The 22,787-nt window shown below is 52.5% G+C and overlaps 7 protein-coding genes across 7 annotated transcripts; 2 read left to right on the forward strand and 5 right to left on the reverse strand.

The window, feature by feature from the left end:
* Nucleotides 1–301: 301 nt before the first annotated feature.
* On the reverse strand, nucleotides 302–2,068 carry JCM6883_002209 (uncharacterized protein; the record flags this gene model as incomplete). The annotated part of the gene is made up of 3 exons (XM_076628892.1): nucleotides 302–1,202; nucleotides 1,269–1,977; nucleotides 2,044–2,068. 3 exons carry the CDS (start codon nucleotides 2,066–2,068, stop codon nucleotides 302–304), a joined length of 1,635 nt encoding a protein of 544 aa, XP_076491075.1.
* A 1,902-nt stretch (nucleotides 2,069–3,970) lies between these two features.
* JCM6883_002210 (uncharacterized protein) lies at nucleotides 3,971–5,238 on the reverse strand (the record flags this gene model as incomplete). Its single annotated transcript, XM_076628893.1, has 2 exons — nucleotides 3,971–4,800; nucleotides 4,863–5,238. The coding sequence occupies 2 exons, from the start codon at nucleotides 5,236–5,238 to the stop codon at nucleotides 3,971–3,973; spliced, it is 1,206 nt and encodes a 401-aa protein (XP_076491076.1).
* Nucleotides 5,239–5,629: 391 nt separating this feature from the next.
* On the reverse strand, nucleotides 5,630–6,914 carry JCM6883_002211 (uncharacterized protein; the record flags this gene model as incomplete). Its single annotated transcript, XM_076628894.1, has 2 exons — nucleotides 5,630–6,429; nucleotides 6,500–6,914. 2 exons carry the CDS (start codon nucleotides 6,912–6,914, stop codon nucleotides 5,630–5,632), a joined length of 1,215 nt encoding a protein of 404 aa, XP_076491077.1.
* Nucleotides 6,915–7,961: 1,047 nt separating this feature from the next.
* JCM6883_002212 (AFG1 family ATPase) lies at nucleotides 7,962–10,009 on the reverse strand (the record flags this gene model as incomplete). Its single annotated transcript, XM_076628895.1, has 6 exons — nucleotides 7,962–8,147; nucleotides 8,214–8,408; nucleotides 8,473–8,837; nucleotides 8,909–9,018; nucleotides 9,082–9,167; nucleotides 9,239–10,009. The coding sequence occupies 6 exons, from the start codon at nucleotides 10,007–10,009 to the stop codon at nucleotides 7,962–7,964; spliced, it is 1,713 nt and encodes a 570-aa protein (XP_076491078.1).
* Nucleotides 10,010–10,240: 231 nt separating this feature from the next.
* On the forward strand, nucleotides 10,241–14,314 carry VAC14 (Vac14p; the record flags this gene model as incomplete). Its single annotated transcript, XM_076628896.1, has 11 exons — nucleotides 10,241–10,322; nucleotides 10,394–10,550; nucleotides 10,620–10,743; nucleotides 10,811–10,873; nucleotides 10,932–11,757; nucleotides 11,817–12,505; nucleotides 12,573–12,971; nucleotides 13,036–13,262; nucleotides 13,332–13,411; nucleotides 13,477–13,633; nucleotides 13,690–14,314. 11 exons carry the CDS (start codon nucleotides 10,241–10,243, stop codon nucleotides 14,312–14,314), a joined length of 3,429 nt encoding a protein of 1,142 aa, XP_076491079.1.
* A 1,292-nt stretch (nucleotides 14,315–15,606) lies between these two features.
* Nucleotides 15,607–19,162, reverse strand: NOP14 (snoRNA-binding rRNA-processing protein NOP14; the record flags this gene model as incomplete). The annotated part of the gene is made up of 8 exons (XM_076628897.1): nucleotides 15,607–15,645; nucleotides 15,707–15,772; nucleotides 15,835–16,143; nucleotides 16,217–17,041; nucleotides 17,104–18,273; nucleotides 18,330–18,401; nucleotides 18,464–18,802; nucleotides 18,878–19,162. 8 exons carry the CDS (start codon nucleotides 19,160–19,162, stop codon nucleotides 15,607–15,609), a joined length of 3,105 nt encoding a protein of 1,034 aa, XP_076491080.1.
* Nucleotides 19,163–20,049: 887 nt separating this feature from the next.
* JCM6883_002215 (uncharacterized protein) lies at nucleotides 20,050–22,649 on the forward strand (the record flags this gene model as incomplete). Its single annotated transcript, XM_076628898.1, has 12 exons — nucleotides 20,050–20,220; nucleotides 20,313–20,421; nucleotides 20,574–20,642; nucleotides 20,730–21,053; nucleotides 21,114–21,253; nucleotides 21,311–21,551; nucleotides 21,629–21,666; nucleotides 21,733–21,955; nucleotides 22,063–22,147; nucleotides 22,215–22,274; nucleotides 22,343–22,403; nucleotides 22,494–22,649. 12 exons carry the CDS (start codon nucleotides 20,050–20,052, stop codon nucleotides 22,647–22,649), a joined length of 1,677 nt encoding a protein of 558 aa, XP_076491081.1.
* Between the last annotated feature and the right edge of the window lie 138 nt (nucleotides 22,650–22,787).

A 22,787-nucleotide genomic window follows, 5' to 3' on the forward strand; every position in this document is an offset into this window, starting at 1 on the left:
TATGACTTGTGTGTGGAACTGCGAGCGATGCGCCGCCAACCTTGATCAAAACGTCGCAGTTCCTCCTCAATCCCGTTCGATCGCAGTCCTCCATTCGAACCGACTAGTACCTCATTGAGTTCCTTAGCTCCTGCGTAGTCGGGTATGCAGCCGCGCACGATCAAGGTCTCGAGAAGTGACGCAAACTGTGCTTCTTCAACGAAAATGAAAGTAGTATCGATAGAGATTGCAACAACAGGAGAGAAGAGAGAGTCTCGAAGGGACAGACATACAGTAAGAGACTCGGCCATGACTCTCCATATCACCGACCGCAGACAGCGTAAAGCTCGTAACGCCTCTTCTGCTCCTCCTTGATCTTCTTGCGAGATTGCGTCACGGTCTCATCTCCGCTACTGTATGCTTCGACTTCCACCTCCCTTGCCAGTCTTCTGATCAGCCACCTCGTGTCTTCGTGTTCCTCCCCTTCTCCCTCCTCATCTTCTTTATCCGGATCGACAGCGAGCAACGGCATGATTTGTCCTCCTTCCAGCCGCACTCGACGGGTTTCCCTTTCTTCTCGATCGAGTTCTCTGCCCCTCGCTCGCAGTTCCCGTAGTTCGAGAGCCCTCGAAGCGATGTCACGCTGAAGTGTCGCAATTCGAAGTAGTTGAGCTCTTTCGCCCGGGTAGTTCTCGCCTCCCACAGAGCGAAATTCGTTTGAGGTACTGATAGACGAAGGAAGAGGAGATTGCGTAAGAGGACGCGAGGGTAGCAGCAGTCCGTCAGGGTTTGGCGAAGTATCCTGAGACGAGACGTTGAGTGGGTCGAAGGCTTGAGACGAAGTCGTCGCGGAAGAGTAAGAGGAGGAGCGGAGAGGTGATGGTAAGGATATACGGAGAGGCAAGTCTGTCGGTGGAAAGGGAGGAAGGATGTTCGAAGACTGCGGAAGGGATGAGGAAGAAGTTGAGGAGGCGCTCGCTTGTTGAGCGCGATGCCGGTCGATCGCGACTGACACTCGACGTGAAGCAATGATGAGTTGCCGAACAGTGTTTCGAATGCTGTCGGTCTGACTTGCAGAAAGAGGTGATTCGATCGAAGTTGTCTGTGAGGAGGATGGGTTGGTTGAAGAGTCGACGGAGCGATGCGGCGGTTGAGCGCTCGAAGTAGCCAAGGCGGAGGCTCTTTCCGATAGGTCGGTCAAGGTGGAAGCGAGTTGACGAAGTCTGAGAGTGCGGCAGCGAAAGGTCAGCTCGCGAATAGACCAATTGAGAACGAGAAGCTAGACCAACCTTGAGGCAAACGCGACTGATCTATCGAGTCCTAAACGAGCTTGTGCAACGCTGTCCCTTGTATCTTGATCGTCTTCGTTGTTGATGATCGATCGAGCGTCTTCGATTCTCGTCCTCGTATCGTCCAGCCGTTCCCTGACCTCGGTCAATAACCGCCTCGACTCTGCGTAGGCCTCGTTCGCTTCGCTCGACGGAGAAGGATCGATATTGTCATTCGTCTGGCCTATCCTCGATTCCACCGTTCTCAATCGTTCTGCCGATTGCCTCAACCTCCTCAGAGGATCGTTCGGATTCTGCATCGCTCTCGTGCTATCCCCACCTTCTGCTTCGACCCGTCTTGCTCTGCGCTCCCCTAGCCAACGAAGCCAAGCTGAAGTAGATCCTTCCGAGTTTGCGTCGAAGGGGACACTTGGAGGAGAGGGAGTCCGAATGCGAATCTGGGGCCGTACCGGGTCGAGCGATGAAGCACTGAGACGTCTTCTATTGTTCACTGGTAGAGGATCTGATGTTGTGAACGGACGAATCGGTTCCCCGGAAGAAGAGGGGAAACTGGGTCTGTCGATTTGCCCCTCAAAGTGAACCGCAACAGCTTCAGGCTCGAGTCCATAGAATGGTGAGGTGGCCGTAGGACGGGCTTGGATGGGTGATCTCGGCGTTGGTTGGAAAGGGGTCCTTGGAGAGGAGTGAGAAGGGGAGTTTGCTGGGAGTTCTGCAGGGCCTTGCAGTATCAGCTCTTGTTCAAGCTCATTCTGTTTGGCATCTAGGGTGTACATACGATCGTAGGGAAGAGGTCGAGGCATTCAGTCGAGGCTATGACGAAGTTGGAAAACAAAGAGGAGGGAGGAGGAGGACTCTGTTCCTGTGACTCGGCTCTGGGTGTTTGTCGATTGCTCCTGTGTCGTCAGGGCCAAAGTCGAGCTGTGGAAGTGGTGGCAGAGGAGAACCCGTTCGAAAGCAGAAGACGGACGTTCGGGATCGCTTCGATGTCGAAGATGGTGAAGCTAGCGGTTGCGTTCCCAAGGAGACACTGCTCAGATAGAAGACAGCTTCAGATCGAATACAGCGAGTGTACGTGAACGCGAAGGAGGAGGGAAGCGGATCTGAAGAGTTTGAAGCAAGTCTGTAGCAGCTTTATATTCATTATTTTGAGCTTGTTGTGCATTGGGTCGTTGGTGAAGTGGTTATCATGCGAGCCTTCCAAGCTCGCGGGACGGGTTCGATTCCCGTACGACTCATCTTTTGCTGTTTTATGGCTGTTCCTTTTTGGCTTCGGTCATGCCCTGCGCCAGTCACAGAAACACCCTTGAGCAGAGCATCATCCTTGGTCTTTGCGCATGGCATCAATGTGTAGGAGTATCCTTGATGGGCAGCAATACGAAGCGGAGACACCGCGAATTTGTCCAACAAATGTTTCTGAGAAATCTCGGACGTCACCCTTGAATCCGTCGCCAGAGTTGATCTAGCGCCCTCGACAAGCCTGTTTTGTTGAAGTTGACCTGGCGAGTTTCGCGGAGCAGTTTGAGGTGTTCCTTCGAGATTTGAGACCGCTGGGTCCCGATTCACCTCGCATGTTCTCCTCTATCCTGTTCTGAACTAGCTCCTTCTGTCAGTTCTGCTGACTTCTACCCATCAGGCGCTTGCCTGCGATGACTGGCAGACGAGAGAGTCGCAATGATCCGGTCAACTTGAGAGCTCGGGACGAGCGCGTGCGGTATGGTCTTTTGGCGGCTGAGCTCCGAGTTTCCGGTCACCGAATTGACCCCAACACTACAGCGTACGTAGCGAGTGGCTACTAGCGTTGCTCGAGATCCATCGAATGCTTCGAGTTCACGCTGGGGAAATCTTGACCACGAACGAGACAATCCCGCGTTCGCCCGCGGGTGCCTTATCCTGCGGCGATTCAGGAACCACGTTTAAAGCCTCTCTAAGCACGTATGATGATCGTGACGTGCGACGAAAGTCTACAAAGCGGAGTCTCATTGAGCTCGGAACCAGACCGAGAGTGCAGATGCAAACGTTGAGCGCACTCGACTTCGATGCACCAAAAGGCTGGTCATTACACGCTCCTGAATGCGTGCTGAATCATGGCGGAATAAGATGGCGGAAGCCACGCGCCAGCAGCAAAAAGCGAGCAAAGGAGCAAAAAATGAGTCGTACGGGAATCGAACCCGTCCCGCGAGCTTGGAAGGCTCGCATGATAACCACTTCACCAACGACCCAATGACGAAACCGGCAAACTAGTATATACATACAACCAACACAAGTGCACTTCTCGCTGACCCTCGATTTCCTCGCTCTGTTGAAGCTGCAAGTACAAGCGACCTGGTTTAACGCTTTGATACGAGAGCCCCGCCCCGAGAGCTACAGAAAGCCAGTTGCGGCGGCATCTGCGAAGGTATACTTCTTGCGAAGCTCGAACCATTCCTGTTCCGAAACGATCGCAGCTCGACTGTCTCGTCTGCAGAACGCATATTGGAGTGGACAGAGACCGGTAGAGAAGATCAGAAGCTAGTCGGAAGCGTTTTGGCAGAGGAGAACACAGAAAGAGGTGAAAAATAATTGGAACGGAAGAAGACGGAAGGGAAGAAGAGAACGATATTCGGAGCCTACGCGTCGTGAAGAGATAGGAGACAGTGTCAAACGTCAACTCAGTCAGAAGAACGGACTGAACAAAAGATGAGCCCATGCTTACACCACTTTCGTCACTTCCCTCTGTTCTCCCACGCATCACTCAACTTCTCACTGAGTAGCAGTCCCGTAGCTCCATCGATCCCTTCGTCATTGGCTCTCTGAAGAACGTCCTTGTAAGCTTGAGTTTTGCGTACGCTTGACCAATGCTTGACTGCGAACGAGAAAGCGATGTCTTGGATCTCGGTGTATTTGCTCGCGACGTCGGTGTAGAGCTCGTACATGACATTCTCGACGGTGAGCTGGGAAGCGAAGTTGGAAAGAGCGAGGGTTCCGAGGTCTCCGTTGAGTTCAAGGAAATGAGCGAGACGGTACATCGATTTCGGGGAGACGGGAGAAGGGACGCGAGGGAGACTGTTGCTCATGGCTTTGGAGAGAAGTTCGGATCTCGAGCGAGGGTTCTCGGCGCGGTTGGCAGCAGAGGCGGAGGGGTAGATGAAAGTCGAACGGAGAGGGGCGAATTCGATTTGCCCGGTTCCAACCCAGCAGAGGAGGTTGAGATAGGTTTCGCAGGTGTGTTGAGTGATCTTGATCGTCATGTACTTCATCGATTGAGGATCTTCGGGGTCATTGAAGGTGGATTTCGTCAGTACGTCCGTTTCGATATCGGAATCGTCGAAGTCGTGCGCTTCCATTCCGGGTAAATCGTCCTCCGCCTCCTCGTGATCTACTTCAGAGCTTTCGGCTACCTCCGTGAGTTGAGTCGTTTCAGCAAATTCGGAGGTGAAGAGGGTTTCGAAGTAAGGGGAAATGGTCGCGAGAGTCGCTTGAGTGACCCAAAGACGACGGTTGGAGCGAGGGAAGTAGAGACAGCAATTGCTGAGCTTTTTGTCGACGAGAGAGGCTGACAAGGCAAGAGATCCGTGACTTGAGACATGGTCGAGCTCGGAAGGGAATCGCACGCACTGACGAAAGATTTTGCATCGGAGTTTCCAGCTTTCACAGGTGAGCGTCCCGAGGTCTCCAAGGAGATCACAACGGGGTAAGTTGCGGCATGGCCGTGCACAACCGTTCCAGGGAAGACAAGTTGTCCGGTCGAGACTTGCGGGAAAACTCCTCGTCGAAAGTCGAGTCGTGCGCTGTACCGGCCTGCAGCTATGTCGATATAACCCTCCTCGATGGAGAACTCGCTTGATGCACCTTTCCAAACCAGATGGACTTCACAAGAACGGGTAATCTTGAGCGAAAGGGTAGGAATCTCCTTTGGTAGTCGAAGGGGCGCTTCTTCGATGCCGAAGCCGGGGCAGGAGAGCTCTACAGCTTGAGTGACGTTGTAGGACATAGCGAGAAGACGGGGAAGGAGTAAGAAGAGAGACGTTGCACCTCGACGCCGGGATCTCGTTCTCACTTCTCCGAACCAGTCCGCGGCGCTAGTTCTGAACTCGGGACGACAACGAGTCAGCCTGTCGGTCTTCAAGGATGTGTAGATCGCACGAACGATAAATTTAGCACACGGCGTTTCAAGCTCGGTCAACGTGATTCGAAAGAGTTGAGATATCTCAGTTCGAATCTCTTCTGACTCTTCGCCTTGTCGGTCAGGCTGCTACAAGCGTGGGAGAGATCGAAGTCAACAAAGCTCACGTTTCATCGACCCGAACTCGTCCTCTCAACCGTTTCTATCTCCTTTCCTTTCTCTCCCCCTTCAGGCCTCCTGCTATCCTTCTCCCCCGTTCTTACTTGCCCCACCTTTCCATCAACTTCTGACTAAGTAGCATTGCCGTATGACTATCGACTCCTTCACCCGCCTCGGCTTTCTTCCTCATTTCGTCCCAAGCTTTCGATTTGACCACCTCCTCCCAGTCTTCGACCGCGTACTCGAGGGCGATGTCGCGAAGTTCCGGATAAGCCGAAGCGACGTCGGTGTAGAGTTCGTAAGCGGCGTTCTGAGGAGTGAGCTGGGATTTAAAGTTTTCAAGCGCGAGTTTCGATAGGTCGGGGATTTCGAGGAGATGCGAGAGACGATAAACCGACTTCGGCGAGGCTGGGTGAGGGAGAGAAGATGATTGCGAGGAGTTAGAGTCGTCGGGGAGAGCTTGGGTGGACTCAGGACCAGAGGAAGTCGAGGGGAAGAGGGAGGTTGATTTGAGAGGGGCAAAATCAATGTAACCAGTTCCGATCCAGCAGATGACGCTTGCGTAGGTCGAGTAAGCGGCTTGAGTGATTCGAATCGTTTTGTATACGACGGGAGGGGAGGGCTCGGATCGAGCAGAGGCGGCGAGTTCGAGCTTGTTTCCGTCATCTTCGTCCAATTCTTCGTCCGAATCCGTGAAGTCGAAGGGAACGAGCGCCTCCGTTGAGACTGAAGTACGAGCCGCAGATTGAGAGTGCGTGGTGGCTTCGGAGAACCCCGAGTCGAGAAGAGTAGCGAGGTACTGGGAGGAATTGCGAAGAATCGCTTCGTTCGTCCAGATTGAATGACCGTTACGAGGCAAGTAGAAGCAGACATTATTTGGGTTGAGGGATCGCATGCTCGCTGTGAGGCAGGGTCACTTATCCCATGAGCGGGTTGACTGAGGTGCGAGAACGAGACGAGACGAGCTCACCGAAGAAAGTGCGGGCATAGGTCTCAACCTTCGCGTATGAAAGGCAGACCGACTTCGAAGGGGAAGGGGAAGCAAGGGTCATAGACACTGTGAACTCGTAGGGGTAGGTCACCCCAAGGTCGATGGAGCCCCTGAATCGTCGAAGTTCTGATGTTGTCGGGGGGAAGTTACCGGATAGTTCAAGCTGGGCAACGGAAGACGGGTTAGAGGTACGGCACAGCTTGAAAGAGCCAGATTTGATGTCTAAAGGCGTGGAGTCGTCCACCCAATCGAGGAAAAGGCGATTGTTGTCGTCGTTCTTGATGAGGAAATGGGGCAAGCCGGGGACTCTCAAGGAAAAGGTGTACGTGAAGAACCAACCTCCAGTAAAGTCCTCGTAGGTAGGATATAGGAGTTGCGTATGCTGGATCGACATGTTCGAAGCGAAAGGAAGGAACTCGTTTCCCAGTCTCGCTTTGTTCCCTTCGTCCTCCGAAGGTCCTCCGCGGACCTCTGCATGAACTCATCGAAGAGAAAGAGAAGCAAGTATGTCCCGGATGTCACCTGGCGAGAGACGCAAGACGGGTCAGCCTAGGCAGTCAACAGCGAACGTGAAAGAAAAGAGATTCACTTTCGACATGATATTTCCGACCTGTACGCAATCTCCGCATCTACCGAGTCTTGTTCAGACAGGGAGTCTTTAATCAATCTGACACCGATATTATAACCCTGTAACGAAAGAATGGAGAGAAAAGGTGAAGCGACGCTCAAGTTGGGCCGAGAACAAGAGAAGCAGCTAGCTCCCCCGTTGGCCGACTGAAGATTCGCTTCTCGGTGGTCTCCAGAGTACTCTACGAGCTATACTACGAGCGTTTCATACGATAGAGAGGAGCTCGTCATTCAACCAACCTATGAACCTTCGGAGACTCAGCGTCAGCTTGTCGTACCTACCTCTGAACCGGTACGGAGGCTCACCTGATTGAAGCACCATAGTATCGAGTTTCCTGTATTGTGGTGAACGTCCTGGTAGCGGTTGTAGATTCTAGAGTTTTGGACGATAAGCTTTGCATCTTGCAGCGCCTTACTTCCGGGACGGCGCCATAACGAGATTGACTATGACTAGGCGTCGCTCATGGATAAGTCGAAATCGATGACAGACCGAGCGAGTGAAAGGAGAGAGGAAGAGTGCGCCCTCCCAAAAAATTCAGACCTCGCTTAGCCGCACCCCCGTATGGGCTCATCTGTCAAGCCAGAGTGCACCAGAGTCGAAACCCTCTCCTTGTATCGCCTGGAATTTCCGAAAGGGCCCTCGTCAGGTCGAATCCCGAACATCGCAGATTGGCGATGAGCTCGATTTTCGAGGTCACTTTCCGCACTCCTCTCGCAACTGCCTCACGCTCGTAGTCCAAGCTCGTGAAGAGCTCTCGCACGTACGAAGGAGGGTTCGAGATTACTTTCTCGTTTTCATCTAAGAACGACTTATCTACACTCTACCGCTGACCTGTTTGATCTTCTCTTGCACCTCTTCGATCCCTCTAACCTTCTGCCCTTCTCCTTTCAGCGAGACTGCTCGGTTTTGCGCTTTCGAAGTGTTGTCCAAGCCTTCTGCTTTCGTTGCCGTGTGAGGGGCACTCGTCCATTGAACCGATGACATTTCTGACAGTCGAGACTGTTGTTCACAAGCATTCTGTCAGCTCAGCTTGAAACGGAGGCGAAAGCAAAGAAATAAACTGACGAGAGCTCGAGCAAAAGCGAAAACTTCTTCATCTCCCGTGAAAATTGAACTAGCCCCAACGATATCAGCGGACAGACCGAGGTCATCCATCATCGCTCGTTGATGAGGAGTGATCTCCCTCGGTCCACTCGAACTCTGCTGTTCATCCGAGAACACTGATTGAATAGGCGGATCCGAGAGGATGAAGAGTTTTGTCTGCCAGAGGAGTCGCATCAGTCAAGCTCGATTCGGAGCAGTGGATAGGAAGATCAGTACTCACTCTAGCTTCGTACGCCGCATCAATGAAGAGAATGAACCTCCTCGCCTGATCCTTCGTCTCGAGACCCAATTGTGGTACCTCCGTCAAGAACACCGTACTGAACGTCTTCGTGATCTCGAGGTAATCCGCCGCTGAATGAGGTCCGCCACAAAGATCCGAGAACTTGAAGAGAGCGACTTTCGAGGTCGATAGAGGAATGTGGAGGTTTCGACCCCAGACGGAGAGTTCGCGTGAAGAGACGATCTCTTCGGGAGGAGTTTCGGCGGAACAGGCAGAGTGGAAAAGTTTCGACATTTCGGCGCGGTTCGTTTCGTTGAGCGGGTCGAAGTAGACTTTCGATAATGCTCGAGGTCGTTTCCGGTAATCTGCGAGAGTGGTCAAGAGGCGGAGAGTCAGCTCTCTCGGTAGGTCACTAAGCGAGAGGAGAAGAATTTACCGATATCAGAGTCGAGGCAATGAACGACAAAGCTTGATTTGATCAATTCGATACAAGGGATGAATTGATCTCGTTGAATTCCATTCTTGTATAGCTCATCTGGCGCTCGACTGATCGACAAAAAGAGTCAGCCCCTACGAAGCAGATGCGAGAAGGAAGTCGGAAGAGCTTACTTTGAAGTCATGACACAGACGACTCCGTGAGCATGCAGAGACTCCATAAGACGCCTCAGAATCATAGCGTCGGCAATATCTGTCACCTGTGGAGGACGCGATTGCCGAAGAAGATAAGCTTAAAGTACCGCCCTCTCGCGAGAAAGGCTTCACTCACCTGAAACTCGTCAAAGCACAACACCCTCGTCTCTTTCGCAATCTCCCTCGCTACCATGACGACCCAATCTTGAGCGATCCCATGTTCCATCTTCAACTTGTGACCCTCCTTGTGAACGTCCATCATAAACTGATGAAAATGAACCCTTCTCGACCCAAACCCTCCCGCTTCTTTCCCTGATCTCCGATACTTCTCTGGCAAGTTCGCAAAGAACAAATCCATCAAGAATGATTTCCCGCATCCGACTGAACCGAACAAGTAAAGCCCTTTCGGTAATCCTGCTGGAGCTGGGGGAAGTGGAATCGTCGCCGTGTTCGCTTGATGTAGTTCATCTTGCATATCGGAGAAGAATCTCGAGCGCATCAAGCGGTCCCAGGCGGAGGGTTTGACGGGAGGAGGAAGAGGACCGATAGGAGGAGGGGTGTAACTTTCGAGCTGATCGTACATGTTCTGGAGAAGCTTCACGATAGAACGTTGATGTTCGTCGTTCGTGATGAGTTCGGCTTCGACTTGAGCGTCGTAGGCTGCTGTCGGACCAAGTGGAGAACGGGAAGTCGCTGCGACGGGAGCTTGTACTGTAGCATAGCCACGCCGAGGGTAGGCTGGTGATTGTGTGACTGTCGAAAGACATCTGAGAGGGTTGGCGGGACATCGGCAGGATGAGGAGAAGGAGGAAGTGGAGGAAAGAGGAAGAAGGGAAGAACGAGGCGAGAATGCGCGAAACGAGGTTGTCCGTGTCGGTATTGATCTTGAGCTGTACCGGATGATCATGCTGACTAGGTCGACTAGTGTTTCGAGCCGAAAACGAGGTGATGGAGAGGGAGAGAGGCTTCCGAGAAACGAAACTCTCGGATCCCGTCTCTCCCACTCACCCGACACCGCCTCCTCCCTCAAACAGACGCCAGTACATTATCAATATTCCTCAGCAACCTCGTCGACCCTTGAATACGCGCGTCTGACGACTTTGAGCACCCCGCAACGCGAGATCTCGTGTCGGCAGTCATGGAGTCCTCAATGCTCAAGGGGTTGCGACACAGCGACTATGAGAGAAGGAAGATTGCTTCACTACAGATGGAGGCGCTAGGTGAGCCCGCGCTGTTCCTTCTCTCGAGTTGTTGGCTAAACCTCCTCCCTCTCTATTCTCGCGCGAGTCAGTTCGAGACCTCGCTCAGCAGACTCCGCCAGACGATCAACGTATTAAACAGATTATCAGTCAACTTTGGGATTACGCGGCGCCAAGGAGCGCAGAGGGACCGAATAACATGCACACTCGAAGTGGTGGAATGATCGGTTTAGCGGGAGTTACTTGCGGGTGAGCTCTCCTTCTAGACGTGAGCGACAACGGCTTTTTATACTGACGTGATATTGTCGAGCTGCGCAGTCTTTCAGTCGGCCCAGACGTACTTCCAGCGTATCTCGCAGCGATTCTCAAACCCGTTTTCAGCGCTCTCGACGAGGCACACCCGAATATCCGCTTCTATGCTACTGAATCCATCTACAACATCGTAAGCTCGCTCCTCTCTACCACTATCACGAGACGCGAGCTGAGACTGACTACTCTCCTGAGATTAGACGAAAGTTGCTCAAGGCGAGATTTTGCCATATTTCAACGAAGTTTTCGATATCATGTGCAAGGTGAGTCTGCGTCAACAGCTCAGATGGAGACAATGCTGAGCTTGGCTGAACTCTACAGCTTGTCGCCGATACCGAAGCTTCGATCAAGAATGGAGCGGAGCTACTCGATCGAACGTTGAAAGACATCATGGCAGAATACGCGACCACCTTCACGAGCGCGAACTCACAATACGGCAACAGTCTCACCGACTCTCCAGATCAAATCGGACTAGGATTCGAAAAACCTTTCGACCCACAAACTCCCGCCAAACTTCGCAAAGCTTTCTCCCTCTCCCGTCTGATCCCTCTTCTCTCGGAACGAATCCATGTCCTCAACCCTTTTACGAGAAACTTTATCATTTCGTGGCTACAATTACTCGACTCGGTACCGGACTTGCAGCTCATCACGTTCTTGCCTTCATTCTTCGAAGGTCTCCTTCACTACCTTTCGGATCCAACAGCGGAAGTCAAGGTCGCGACGGAAGGACTTCTCGAATCGATGTTGAGGGAGATCAGAGATTGTCGAGAGGTAGAACTGGAGAAGAGGAGGAGGAAATGGGAGTGGGAGAGATTGAGGGAGGAACGGAAAAGAGTGAGACGCTTGATGAATCGGAGCAAGGAACGGCAAAAGATGGAACGTAGAGCGAGTGAAGCGAAGACGGTGAGACAAGGGATCGAACCCAGGTCGCCGAAGGGAGGAGAGGATGGTTCGACACTGCCAGAAGCAGACGAACAAGCGATCGCAGACGAGGAAGAAGACGAAGACGAGGACGATGCAGCGACGGGAGAAGATAGTGACGATGATTTCGACGAGGAGGATCCGACAGAATGGCAACCTGGAGAAGGAGTTGAAGTCGACTACGCAGCTATCGTTTCGATTCTCGTGCGACATCTCGATGCTCAAGGTACGTCCCCTCGTGAGATCTCTGCATAGTCTTCAAAATGCTGAACGTGATCGTTGTAGATGAGGAGATTCAATCGATCTGTCTTCACTGGATCGCTTCTTTCCTTGAGTTTGTGCCCGGAACTCTGATCCCTTTCGCGCCAAAGATCATTCCCGTCATCCTGAAATGTCTCGCCCATCACGTACCGGCAATTCAAGCGACAGCTCGAGCGACAAACGACCTCTTCTACTCGATCGTTTACAACCTTCCCGACCCTGAACCTCGAAAATCGACTCCTCAACCTCCTCAGACTCAACAACACCAATCCTCTCCTGCAGCTCTTCCGTCTCTTCGCAAAGAGACTTCTCCGACCCTCGCCCAACTCCCCCGCGATCGCAACCTCACGTCTTCTCCCCCTCCATCTTCGATTCCTTTCCCCTCCGCAACTCCTGGATTCGCTCCTCGACACGATCGAAACAAGCCCGGCAGCGACGCGTCGATCGGTTTCCAACCAATGTCTCAACAACCTTCGACTGCGACACTCGCTCGTTTCGCCGAACCTCCCTCGCAGGACAATACGACGGACTCGGTCGACGAATCATTCAGATTCGGCAGCGATGAGGCGAGCTTCCTGGAGGAGTTCGACGTGAGATTCGATTACGCCGCGACAGTCAACGAAGTTACGTTCGCTCTCGTGAGCGAGAACGAGGAGACTCAAGTCGCCGCTCTGCAGTGGCTCTTGATGCTTCATCAGAAAGCTCCGAGAAAGGTGAGTCGATTCTCACCAACTATCGCGAAGGTGAAACGCACTTACAATCGACGTCGTGATCTCGCAGATCATCAGTCCCGGTGACGCTGGCCTTCCACGAAGCTCGACCTCCGAGCAAACGAGTACGATTTCTGGCGGCCGACAACGACAAAACTCGAATTCGACGACTTCATCCGCGACCGTGAACGGGATCTCGATCGCTCTTCTCCTCAAGATCCTATCAGAGGCTACGGAACAAGTCGTACGGTACAACATTCAGCTCGTTGCCCAAATCAGCACATGTTCCGTCCTCGAGGAGATGGGAATCGATTACTTTCCTTCGTTCATGAAAGGGGTTCTCGACCTCTTCAGCACAGACAGGAAGTTGTTGGAGAACAAGGGAAGCTTCATCATTCGTCAACTGTGTACGAACCTGAATCCGGAGCGAATCTATCGAACTTGCGCCGAATTGCTTGAAAAGGATGAAGTGAGTTCTTCTCGTCCTGTCTCATTGAGCGCCCGTGCTGACTCCCTGTACTGTCCGTCGATAGTCGGACCTCGAGTTCTCCTCCATCATGGTTCAAAATCTCATGCTCATCATGATCACCTCTCCCGAACTTGCCGATTTCCGACGACGACTTCGTACTCTCGACACCAAGGACGGTCAAAACTTGTTCTCCGTCCTCTACAGATCCTGGTCGCACAACGCCGTCGCGACCTTCACGCTGTGTCTCCTCGCTCAAGCCTACGAACAAGCCTGCGCTCTACTTCAGATCTTGTGAGTTTGCGAGAAACAACTTGAAGCATCTCGGTAGCGCCAACTGACTATAGCATCTTTGCTGCGCAGTGCCGAGCTGGAGATCACGGTTCCTCTCCTCATTCAAATCGACAAGCTCGTGCAACTGCTCGAGTCTCCAGTTTTCACCGGTGAGTCCTCTCTTCGGCTAAGTTCGACCTCGACGCCGTACTGACCTAAACGTCTTTCTGACTAGCGCTTCGTCTACAACTTCTCGAACCGGAGAAGCACCCATACCTCCTCAAAGCCCTTTACGGTCTTCTCATGCTCCTCCCGCAATCGAGCGCTTTCGCGACCCTACGAAACCGTCTCAGCGCGGTCAGCTCTCTCGGGTTCCTTCAGACCGTTCCAAGGTGAGCTTTACTTCCATATCGAACGACTCGATGTAGCTGACAATTGTTCTCCCCAGATCTGCTTTCGGCGGCGGAGGACCTGGACCTCGAGGGTCGACCATCACTTCTCCTCCGACTGCAACCCCTCTCAATCGCCGCGATACTCCGACCGATTCCTCTCACATCCGCTGGAACGAACTCCTCGGTCACTTCCGTCACGTTCAGAAGAAACGGGCCGCTCTCCTGTCGATGTCTCCAAACGCAGCAAACGGCTCTGGATCGATCCCTCCCAACGAATCCTTCGACAGCATCCCTCATCTCGCTGCGAGCTCCTATGCAGGATCGGCACCGAGCTCGAGAATCATGCCCGCGAAACGACGAGGCGTCATTCCTCCGAGCCAACAACAACCTGCCACGAGTCGAAGTGACACTAGTCTCGCGGGAGCAGCCGGCTCTGGTTTCACTTCTCTCGGAGGTTCCCGCATCTCGGCGCGACCTTCGCTCGGTGGTGGAGCAGGAGGCGGCGGCGGAGGAGGAGGAGGAGCGTCTCAAACTGGATCTGGCTCGAGTGCTGGAGTTTCCCGAGACAGCAACGCTACCCCGACCGCGATTCAACGTGCCGTGAGTCCTACAGCTCAAGCTGCGAAGAGGAGACTTGGTCCCGTGACCAGCACTGTTGCAAAGAAGGGTCTCTCGAGCTAGTTTCCTTCTCCCTCTTCTATCCTGTTTTCAACCTCGCATCCCTCCCAACTTTGCAGTATTTCTCTCTTCTATACCCTACTCTGTCGTTTTCTACCCGTTGTTCTGCTCGTATCGAATCTCCTGTTGTCAATCGTTTTCGTTGCCAATCGTGCTCAGGGACGAGAATGAGCGAACGCTCGAACCAGAATCGCTCGCAAAGATAGGTGGGGATGCGAGATGTGTGTTCGGATACGAGCCATCGAACTGTCGACATTGAGACTCAGCCGCGAGACTCTGCGGCAGGAAGAGGAGAGAGAACGAAAATCTTACCGGCCATTCGTCAAATTTCGAAGAGGAAGGATTGATTCCGTCGACTCGCGATAGCCGCTTTTGCTTCTGTGAGTCAAGGTCGTTAGGCTGACTGGATATCCCGCTGCACGGATTCGTACTCACTGCAAGCCATCGAACAGCTTCGTCCTAAAAGCGTAAAAGATGTCAGCTTCTTCTGTACACTTGGACTTCCCGTTCACTCACCACGACTGACCAGATTTGCCACTATTGCTCTTACTTTAGTTCCCTCCAACTGATTCCCTGCGAGCAATTGCAACTGAGTCGTGAGGTTGGCGATGCGTTCCAGCAAATCATTATGAGTAACTTCGTCCCTGATCCCCTCTCTTGGCAGCTCGCTCCACCACCTTCAGCAAAGCCACGCGGATCACGATCAGCGTACCTCCGAGCGACGACAGATGAGAATGTGCTTACGAATGAGGAGTTGTGATCGAGTCGAGAGCGAGATTGAGACGAACGAACGAACGTCGCAAATCTTGATCCGTCGGAGACGTGCGTTGAACTTGATTCGATGGGTAGAGTGCATGCCATGCGTCGAGTAGCTGATTCCGCTTTTCAAGAAATGCGATCCAAGGAGCATCCGGCCGTAGAGGATTCTGAAAACGACATCACGTTCGAGTAAGTCAGACATCCCCATTCCATATCGATTCACCGGGCAAGACGCACCTTCGACACAAGGGGAGAGAAGATTCGACTGCTGAGGAAAGAAGAGGTTGACCGGGGTGAGAGAGCTGGTCTTAGCTCGCTCAGGTCATTGTCGATATTCAGCACTGGCACCTCAGTCGACATTGGGTGAGCAGACGAATACCTCGGCGATGCATCAGAAGGAGAAAGATGGGCTGTCGAACTACGCGCACGCTCGTCTCTCGAACACGAGCCTCGTTCGTCCGCGGGAGAGGCTCGAGGGTTGTCCGACACCTCGAAAGAACGATTGCAAAGGATGCGATGCGAAAACAGATACTCTATCAACCTCGACGAGCCTTGTCTCTTCGCTTGCCTCTCGTCTAAAGATATTCGAAGTTTAGTGACTGTGATCGAAAGGAACTCAAGCGAAGAAAAACTCACCTTCTCTCGCTCGAAAGCTTTCTCCTCTGCTCGCTCGTCCTGTAGACTTCCCATGATCTTCGTAATCTGTGAGAGTTGATGTCGTAGTCAGTGAAAAGCTCGAAGAACCGAGGAAAACCACGACTGGCCTTCTTCTCGTAAGCGGCATCGTCCGTCTTCTTCCTCTTCGCTTCTTCGACCGCCAAGAACTTGTTGTCCTTCCTGAGTTCCCGTACTGCTCCCTTCTTTTCCTTCTTGTACAAAGCGCGAAGTTTGCTTTGGGCAGCTCGTTCCGTATCGGGATCGAAACGACGATTCGGGTTGAACCCTTCGTCGAATTTGGGTAGATAAGTCGCGATAGGAATAGCTCGGTGATGCTGGAGAGTGAGGGGTTTGCGAGATTGAAGAGCGAAAGTGAGGGATTTCGAGAGAGTCGAAAGAGTTGTCGAAACTTCGTTCTGTATTGGGAATCACACATGTAGTCAGCTTGATTGACTCAGAGAATGACAACGCGGTATGATCACAACATACCTTGATCGAAGATGGTAGTTTCTGCGACTTGACAGCCTTCAATACCGTTTCAGCAGGTTGGAAGAGCTCGACGAACGCCTCGGATCCAGAGTACCGTTCACGAGCATCAGTCATTAACGCGAGAGCCGTCTTGATGAGATTGACCTTGAGCTGTTCAGCGTCTTGTGTCGAGGCGGAAGTCTTGCCGTGTCTGATCGCCTCCATCAAGTTCACTCGCTCGCTCGACTCGATTTCGACCTTGGCCTTTTCTCCCTTCGCCAATGTTCGCACCTTGAGTCCCTTCGCATGTTCTTGTTGGAAGTCGGGAATCGGGAAGCTACAGGGTAGTGATTTCGAAGTGAGAGAAGTCGGGAGAAGTAGAAGAAGAGCTGCGAGGATGAAATTCGTCGATTCGGGTGTAAGCCGTTTACTGTCGCGTTCGTATTGGGCAGAAAGGGTGCAGAGGAAGAGACCGCTCGCGAGATCCGACAGGTTTCGAACTCGAGCTTGTGCGAGATATTCGCCGTTGAGGAGTTGAGCCGCTGCCGAGACGGGATGGGATAAATCCGAAGTCGACCATACCATACCGACCACTCGGAGGAGAGTCAACTCGGCGGGTCCAGGCCAAGTCTTCGCTGAGGGATCGAGAGGTCCCTTCGACAACCCTCGGAGGAAGTTCTTGTGCATGAGGCGGAGCTTAGAGACGTAATGAGGGGCGCAGGAGAGAGGATAGGCGTGAGAGAGTGTGAGGAGAGGAGGTAAGAGCGAGTTGATCGTTCGGAAAGCGGAGGATGAGGATGAAGCGGCGAGATAGATAATGTGATCGAGGAGGACATTCGCGAAGACCTAGTCGTAGACTTTAGAGTGAGCTCAGGGTTCGCGAAGCCGAGAGAGTGGAAGAGACTCGCCTGTAGCTTCTCCTTGTTGCCGACAGCTAGACCAGGATGGTAGAGCGTTCGAATTCGCTTGACGACGAGCGGTGTGTCTTCCTCCTTGATGTTGGACGAGGTGAGAAGTCGAACGAACTCGCCATGAGTCGAAGGGCAAGGGAAAGTGAACGGCAGTTCGGCACCAGGAGCTGCCTTTGTCGATTTCGTGGGCGCGACGAGGGCTTCGGTTTCTCCTTCTACGACTTCTTCTTCTGAATCTTCTGCCGACAGGTCTCCGACGTCCATCTCATCCTCGTCCTCGTCTTCTCCCTCTTCTTCGGAGCCACTCTCTTCCTCCTCTCCGGCACTTTGTTCCTCTCCTTCACTCTCTGCTTCGGCCTTGAGACCTTCTAATCCTTTTCCGAGTCCTTCCTCATCCTCTGCATCGCTGAGCCCACCTCCGAATCCTTCCTCGAGGAAGTCGTCATCGAGATCGTCTGCTTGAGGAACTCGTTTCCCTTTCCCTTTCTTGTCCTTCTTCCCATCTGGTCCTTCTTCGTCACTCGAATCATCCCTCTCTCCTCTTTGACGCTTCAATCGCTTCTCTTCCCGTTCCTTGAGTTCCTCTGCAGCTTGTTGAGCGAGTTCGAGGGGAGTCTTCATTCGGTTCGTCGCGTGAGCTCGAGGTTCGAGGGCGAGCATTCGAACGTAGTTGTCGTAAGGATCTTTGTCTTCTTCGTCTACTTTCGCAGGGAGAGGACGTTCTACATCTTCGTTTTCATCGAATGCGGGAGCGGTTGAAGTCGATGCGACGGGAGGAGGCGAAGGTGAGCGGTCGGCAGCGGAACCGATCAGTTTGCGTAGAAGGTCTCGGTCGACTCCGGATTTCGCAGAAGAGGCGGCGAGAGCAGCTTCCAGCTCTTCGTCATTGAGTTCGTAGGTCGAACCTTCCGAGTCTGAACCATCTTCAACGTCAGAATCTCCTTCCTCTAGATCTCCCTCTTCATCCTCTTCATCGCTTTCTTCCTCTGAGTCGTCCTCTTCGACGTCTTTATCGTTGAGTGTAGCGGTGGAAGTCGAGGAGTCAGTTGGTCGAGACGAAGCGGGCATTCGAGCGGATCCACCGAGAATCGTTCGAAGGTCTTTCAGGTCGGCATCGAGACCAAGTCGAGTTTCGTCATCGGCAGATCTCATACGCTTGCGCTCAGCCTGCAGAACAAAAGGTCAGCGTTCACAGTCCGAGAGGAATGACGCTAGAAACTCACTTTGTGAAACTTGGATTTCGCAACGACTTCTTCCATGATTTCCGCATGGGTCTTCTTGCGTTCAGGCTCATCCTGTTACGAAGAGTGTAGATGATGAGCATGGAGCTGCAAATTTGAGGCGAGAATGAACGTACTTCTTCGTCCGGTTCCACTCCCATCTTTCTTCGTTTCAAGAGAGGCTCTCGATTCGCCCCTTCGCTCACGCCGAGTCCTCCCCATCCACCACTTTCCAATTCCTCCTCGTCTCCGAACCCGAGAGTTCTTCCACCGTGAGTAAGCTCGAAACCTCCCTCGTCGTCGTCTTCGAGGTTGAATTTCGCCTTTTTGCCCAATCTCGATTGTCGCTCAGCCGTGAATCGTTCGAGCGCTTTCTCTTCCGGAGTTAGATTCGTAGACGTTTCACCGAATCGGTGGTCGAGGAAGGTAGAGGAGTGAGTTCGCGCATCCAACATTGGCAACAGAGTCTTCTTGCGCTGTCAGAGGGAAAGCGCATAGGTGGTCAGCTATCTCCTGAACCTTCCACGAGTCTGTCAGATCCCAGTACGTACAGTCTCGATCCCAGCAGCTCTCGCTTTGCCTGGCATTCCTTTTTTACCTCCTTCTACCTCGCCTCTCCTCGTGACTACTTCGAACTTTTTCTTTTCATCCCTGACATCGAACAAGTTGAACTTGTCGTGGATCGCTTCGAGTTTGGCGTTGCGGTGAGCGAGAGAGTTTGATGAGAGATCTTTTCGTTGTTTCGCTTGCTTCTTCTTGTCCTTGGGGTTCGAAGTTCGACTCAGTCCAGAGCTCTTCAAGCTCGTCTTGAGCTGTTTGAGCTGCGAACCACCCATAGCGAGTTGTCTGGAACGGTAGAGATGAGAACGCTCTCTTCAACTTTTTTGGAATCCCTCATTTCACTCGACCCTTCGACTTCGCTCGCGATCTGACCTGCAAAGAAGCATTCGGCAACAGTGAACCTCAGTATACCGCCTCTGAAAGCGCGCCCAAACTTTCGACCACTTCGAATCTTCCTGTTCCCGCAATTCCCTTGGGTGAGCCCGACCGATCGCGAACCTACTGTACTGCAATTCCCGAGCGACTCAATGTGGACCCACAACCAATCATTGTAAAGTCTCGACTGTTGTCGGCGGCTACCGGTAATCGCCAGAACGTTTCTTCCGATTTCGTAACAAACCGGGTTAACTCTTTCCTCGATCACTATCCTGCTCTGCCACGGACTTCTGTACGTCAACCGAGCTCGTCCTATCGCATGAAGAGGATCTTCGTTGACCCAGCTTCGAAATTGTCACGTTACCGAAGGAACTTCGTTTCCGCTTCTCTTGCGAATTGAGCTGCTGAGCAATGCTCAAAGTCTCCAAGAAGTTCCATGTTCGCCGTCCACTGATTTGTGGAGGTTATCAAGGCCGTGCTCCGCTTCCAGCTGAGGCCAGACGAGAACGAATTGACCGGTGTGAAAACTTCTTCCCATCTCGACTTTTTGACCCAAAAATGGGTGCCTGAACGTGCATTTGTAAATCTGCTTCAAGATTCTGCGGGGGTCCGGTGGGGGATAGCGAGCACTCCAGAAATGTTCTTCCCGGTCAAAGATTTCGACAACTCGATCTCTCTCTCTCGCCAGTCTTCCTCCTTTATCACCTCTACACTCTCCTGTCATCTCTTACAGCACGCTCTATCTTCGCTCTCATCGATCTTCGACTCCTGCTGAACCGCGCTCAAGATGACTGACCGCGATACTTCTTCGCTCTCTTCGGATCCTGAAAAAGATCAAGCTCGCGCGCACGAGAACAAACCTGCTCCTACGACCGCTCACTTGGAACACTACGTCGGCAAACCTGGATACTCTTACAACCTTGCGGCCGTTCAAGAAGCTCGCGGATTCAAACAAACCGTGAGCTTTTCTCCCTTCTGTGCTGCTTCATCTTTGGTCGGGACACCCCTGCCGTGACACTGAGGCTGACATGGACGTGAATAATGTGTTAGGATGGTCGACTTGTCGTCGATCCGGCCGAAGCTCGGGTCGAATTTGGTGAAGAGATCGCTTCGAAGCTGAAGACCAACAGGAAGGGTACCAAGATTCTCTGGCCCCAACGTTAGTACCATTGCTATGCTATCACCTTGTAGCTGTGCCACAGCCAGTATGCGGCATCGGCACCGAGTTACAAGTTCATTTGACTGACTTCTGTTTACCCCAAATCTCCTTCCATTCTGGCATCTCCCCGCCCTCGTTTCAACCTCGATCAGCTACCGACGACCCTAATGATCCTCAGAACTGGAGTGCCAGAAAGAAGAACGTTCAGTTGGCGATTCTGAGTGAGTTTCTCTCTCCCCCTTTCACATTTGCTGCATTCTTCGCTCTGCTTTTTTCCTTTTCGTTGACCTTCCACCTCGTATGATTAGCTATGGCCGCATTCGTTCCCGATTTTGCCAGTGGACTCGGAATCGCTAGTCTTTTCGAGCTCGCGGAGACTTTCACGACAAGCGTCGATCACATAAATCAACTTACGAGCAACTGGTCAATCTTCATGCTAGGACCAGGTGGGATAGTGGCCGCCATGGCTGTGAAACGGTATGGCCGACTTCCTGTCCTATTTTGGTCGCAGTTTATCGGTCTAGGATTCCTCATCGGTTGTGCGCTTGCACCGAACCTCGAAATTTTCGCGGCCATGAGGATCCTCAACGCTTTCTTCAGCACCGCACCACAAGCCGTGGGACTCTGGAGTGGTACGCTTTCTCCCTCTCCCCTTCCAGCCCCGTGAATACTGAATTTTCTCGCCTTTTCAGTCGCCGATCTTTACCCTTTCCATCTCCAAAATCGTAAACTCAGTATCTGGACATTCGGTTTCATCGCCTCGCCATTCGTTTCTCCTTTCCTCCTCGGCTACCTCGCGGCTTCGAAGGGATCTTTCAGGGATGTCTACTGGGTAAGCTCGAAACGATACTTCCAGATGAACAATCACGCTGACCATCGTCTGGAATAGGTCGGAGTCGCTTTCACCGCTTTGGTTGTTCTCCTAATCGTCTTCGTGTCTGAAGAGACGATGTATGACCGCGAAGTCACGCCCATTCCCGAGCGACCTACGACTGGGATCCGCTATAGAATCGAGACTCTCGTTGGAATCACTGGTGTCAAGATGGCAAAATACCGTTGCAGCTGGAAGGAGTGCCTTTTCAGTTGGGTCGATGTTCTCTGGCGTCCCTCCGCTCTCATCATGTATATCTGTAAGTGCACGAAAAGCTCGGATCCGCTCCTGTCCTCTCTGCTACTCGCATGCTTACCGATCCCGTCACTATTCTAGACGTCGGTGTAACATTTGGATTCGGTATCGGTATCAACGTAAGTCTAAGCGTGTCTTCGTCGAGCGAAGAGCCTCGACAGCTAACAACTTGTCCTTGATTTCAGGTCACGAACGCAGTCTTTACGGGCTCGCCACCGCCTCTAGGATACGGCTTCTCTCCCTACGTCACCTCCAGCTTGTACGCTATTCCGATCGTGGGTGTCATTATCGGAGAACTTGCGGGCAAATACATCACCGACGGGATCACGAATCGACTCATCAAGCGCAACTCTGGTGTCTTTTACGCCGAGTACCGTCTCTGGAGTATCTATTTCGCTATTCCCTTCTGTCAGTCTATCTCTTCTTTCACTCTCTTCCGTTTCGAGCGATATAGAGCCGGAATGAGTCTTCTGAGCGGACAATGAAGCTGACGTTTCTTCGCAAATCGTATCCAGTCGTCGCTGGGTTTGTTCTGCTCGGCGCGTGTTTCGAGAAGAAGCTACCGGTAGTCGCGCTCATCTTTGGTTGGGGTTTAGCTCAGTAAGCGGTGTCTTTCGCTTATTCTCGTCGAACGCAGCTGAGCCTCTCGTTTCGTTTTCCACTCTAGAATCGGTATCGTCATCAGTACCGTCGGAGTCTACTCCTACCTCATGAACTGTTATCCTACGTGAGTATTTTTCTTCAAGCAACTATCGCGCACATCAAAACTGACGAATCGTTTTGCCTTCGATGCAGTCGACAAGGAGAAGTTGCGGCTCTGATCAACTGGGCTCGAGTCCTCGGAGGGTTCGCTATCGTGAGTCTCACTCTACAGCTCAAGCTTCCACCGTGACGTCCTCTGTCTCCGATTGCGTATAAGAGCTGACGAAGCTTTTGCTGTTCATAGCCTTACTACCAAACCGAGTTCAGTCTATCCGCCGGCCCAATGGTCTGCTTCGGTATGGAAGCTGGTATTGGAGCTGGTCTATTCGCGATCTGTATCCCGACCCTGCAGATCTACGGCGCGAGGTTGCGCGCAAAGTTCCCCGTCAAACATTATTAAACTCGTTCCCTCTTGTCTTAACTCTATCCCTCTCTTCCTCTCTCTCTCTCTCGCTCTTTCGCCCTCTCTTTCGGTATTCGCAGTCATCGCCTCAAATCATGTCGTATTCTCTCTTCAGTATCTGGCTTAGTGTAAAAG

The sequence above is a fragment of the Sporobolomyces salmoneus genome (genome assembly GCF_050403485.1).
Source record: "Sporobolomyces salmoneus JCM6883 DNA, S_salmoneus_JCM6883_v1_ctg3, whole genome shotgun sequence".
In the NCBI taxonomy this organism is placed as follows: Eukaryota; Fungi; Basidiomycota; class Microbotryomycetes; order Sporidiobolales; family Sporidiobolaceae; genus Sporobolomyces; species Sporobolomyces salmoneus.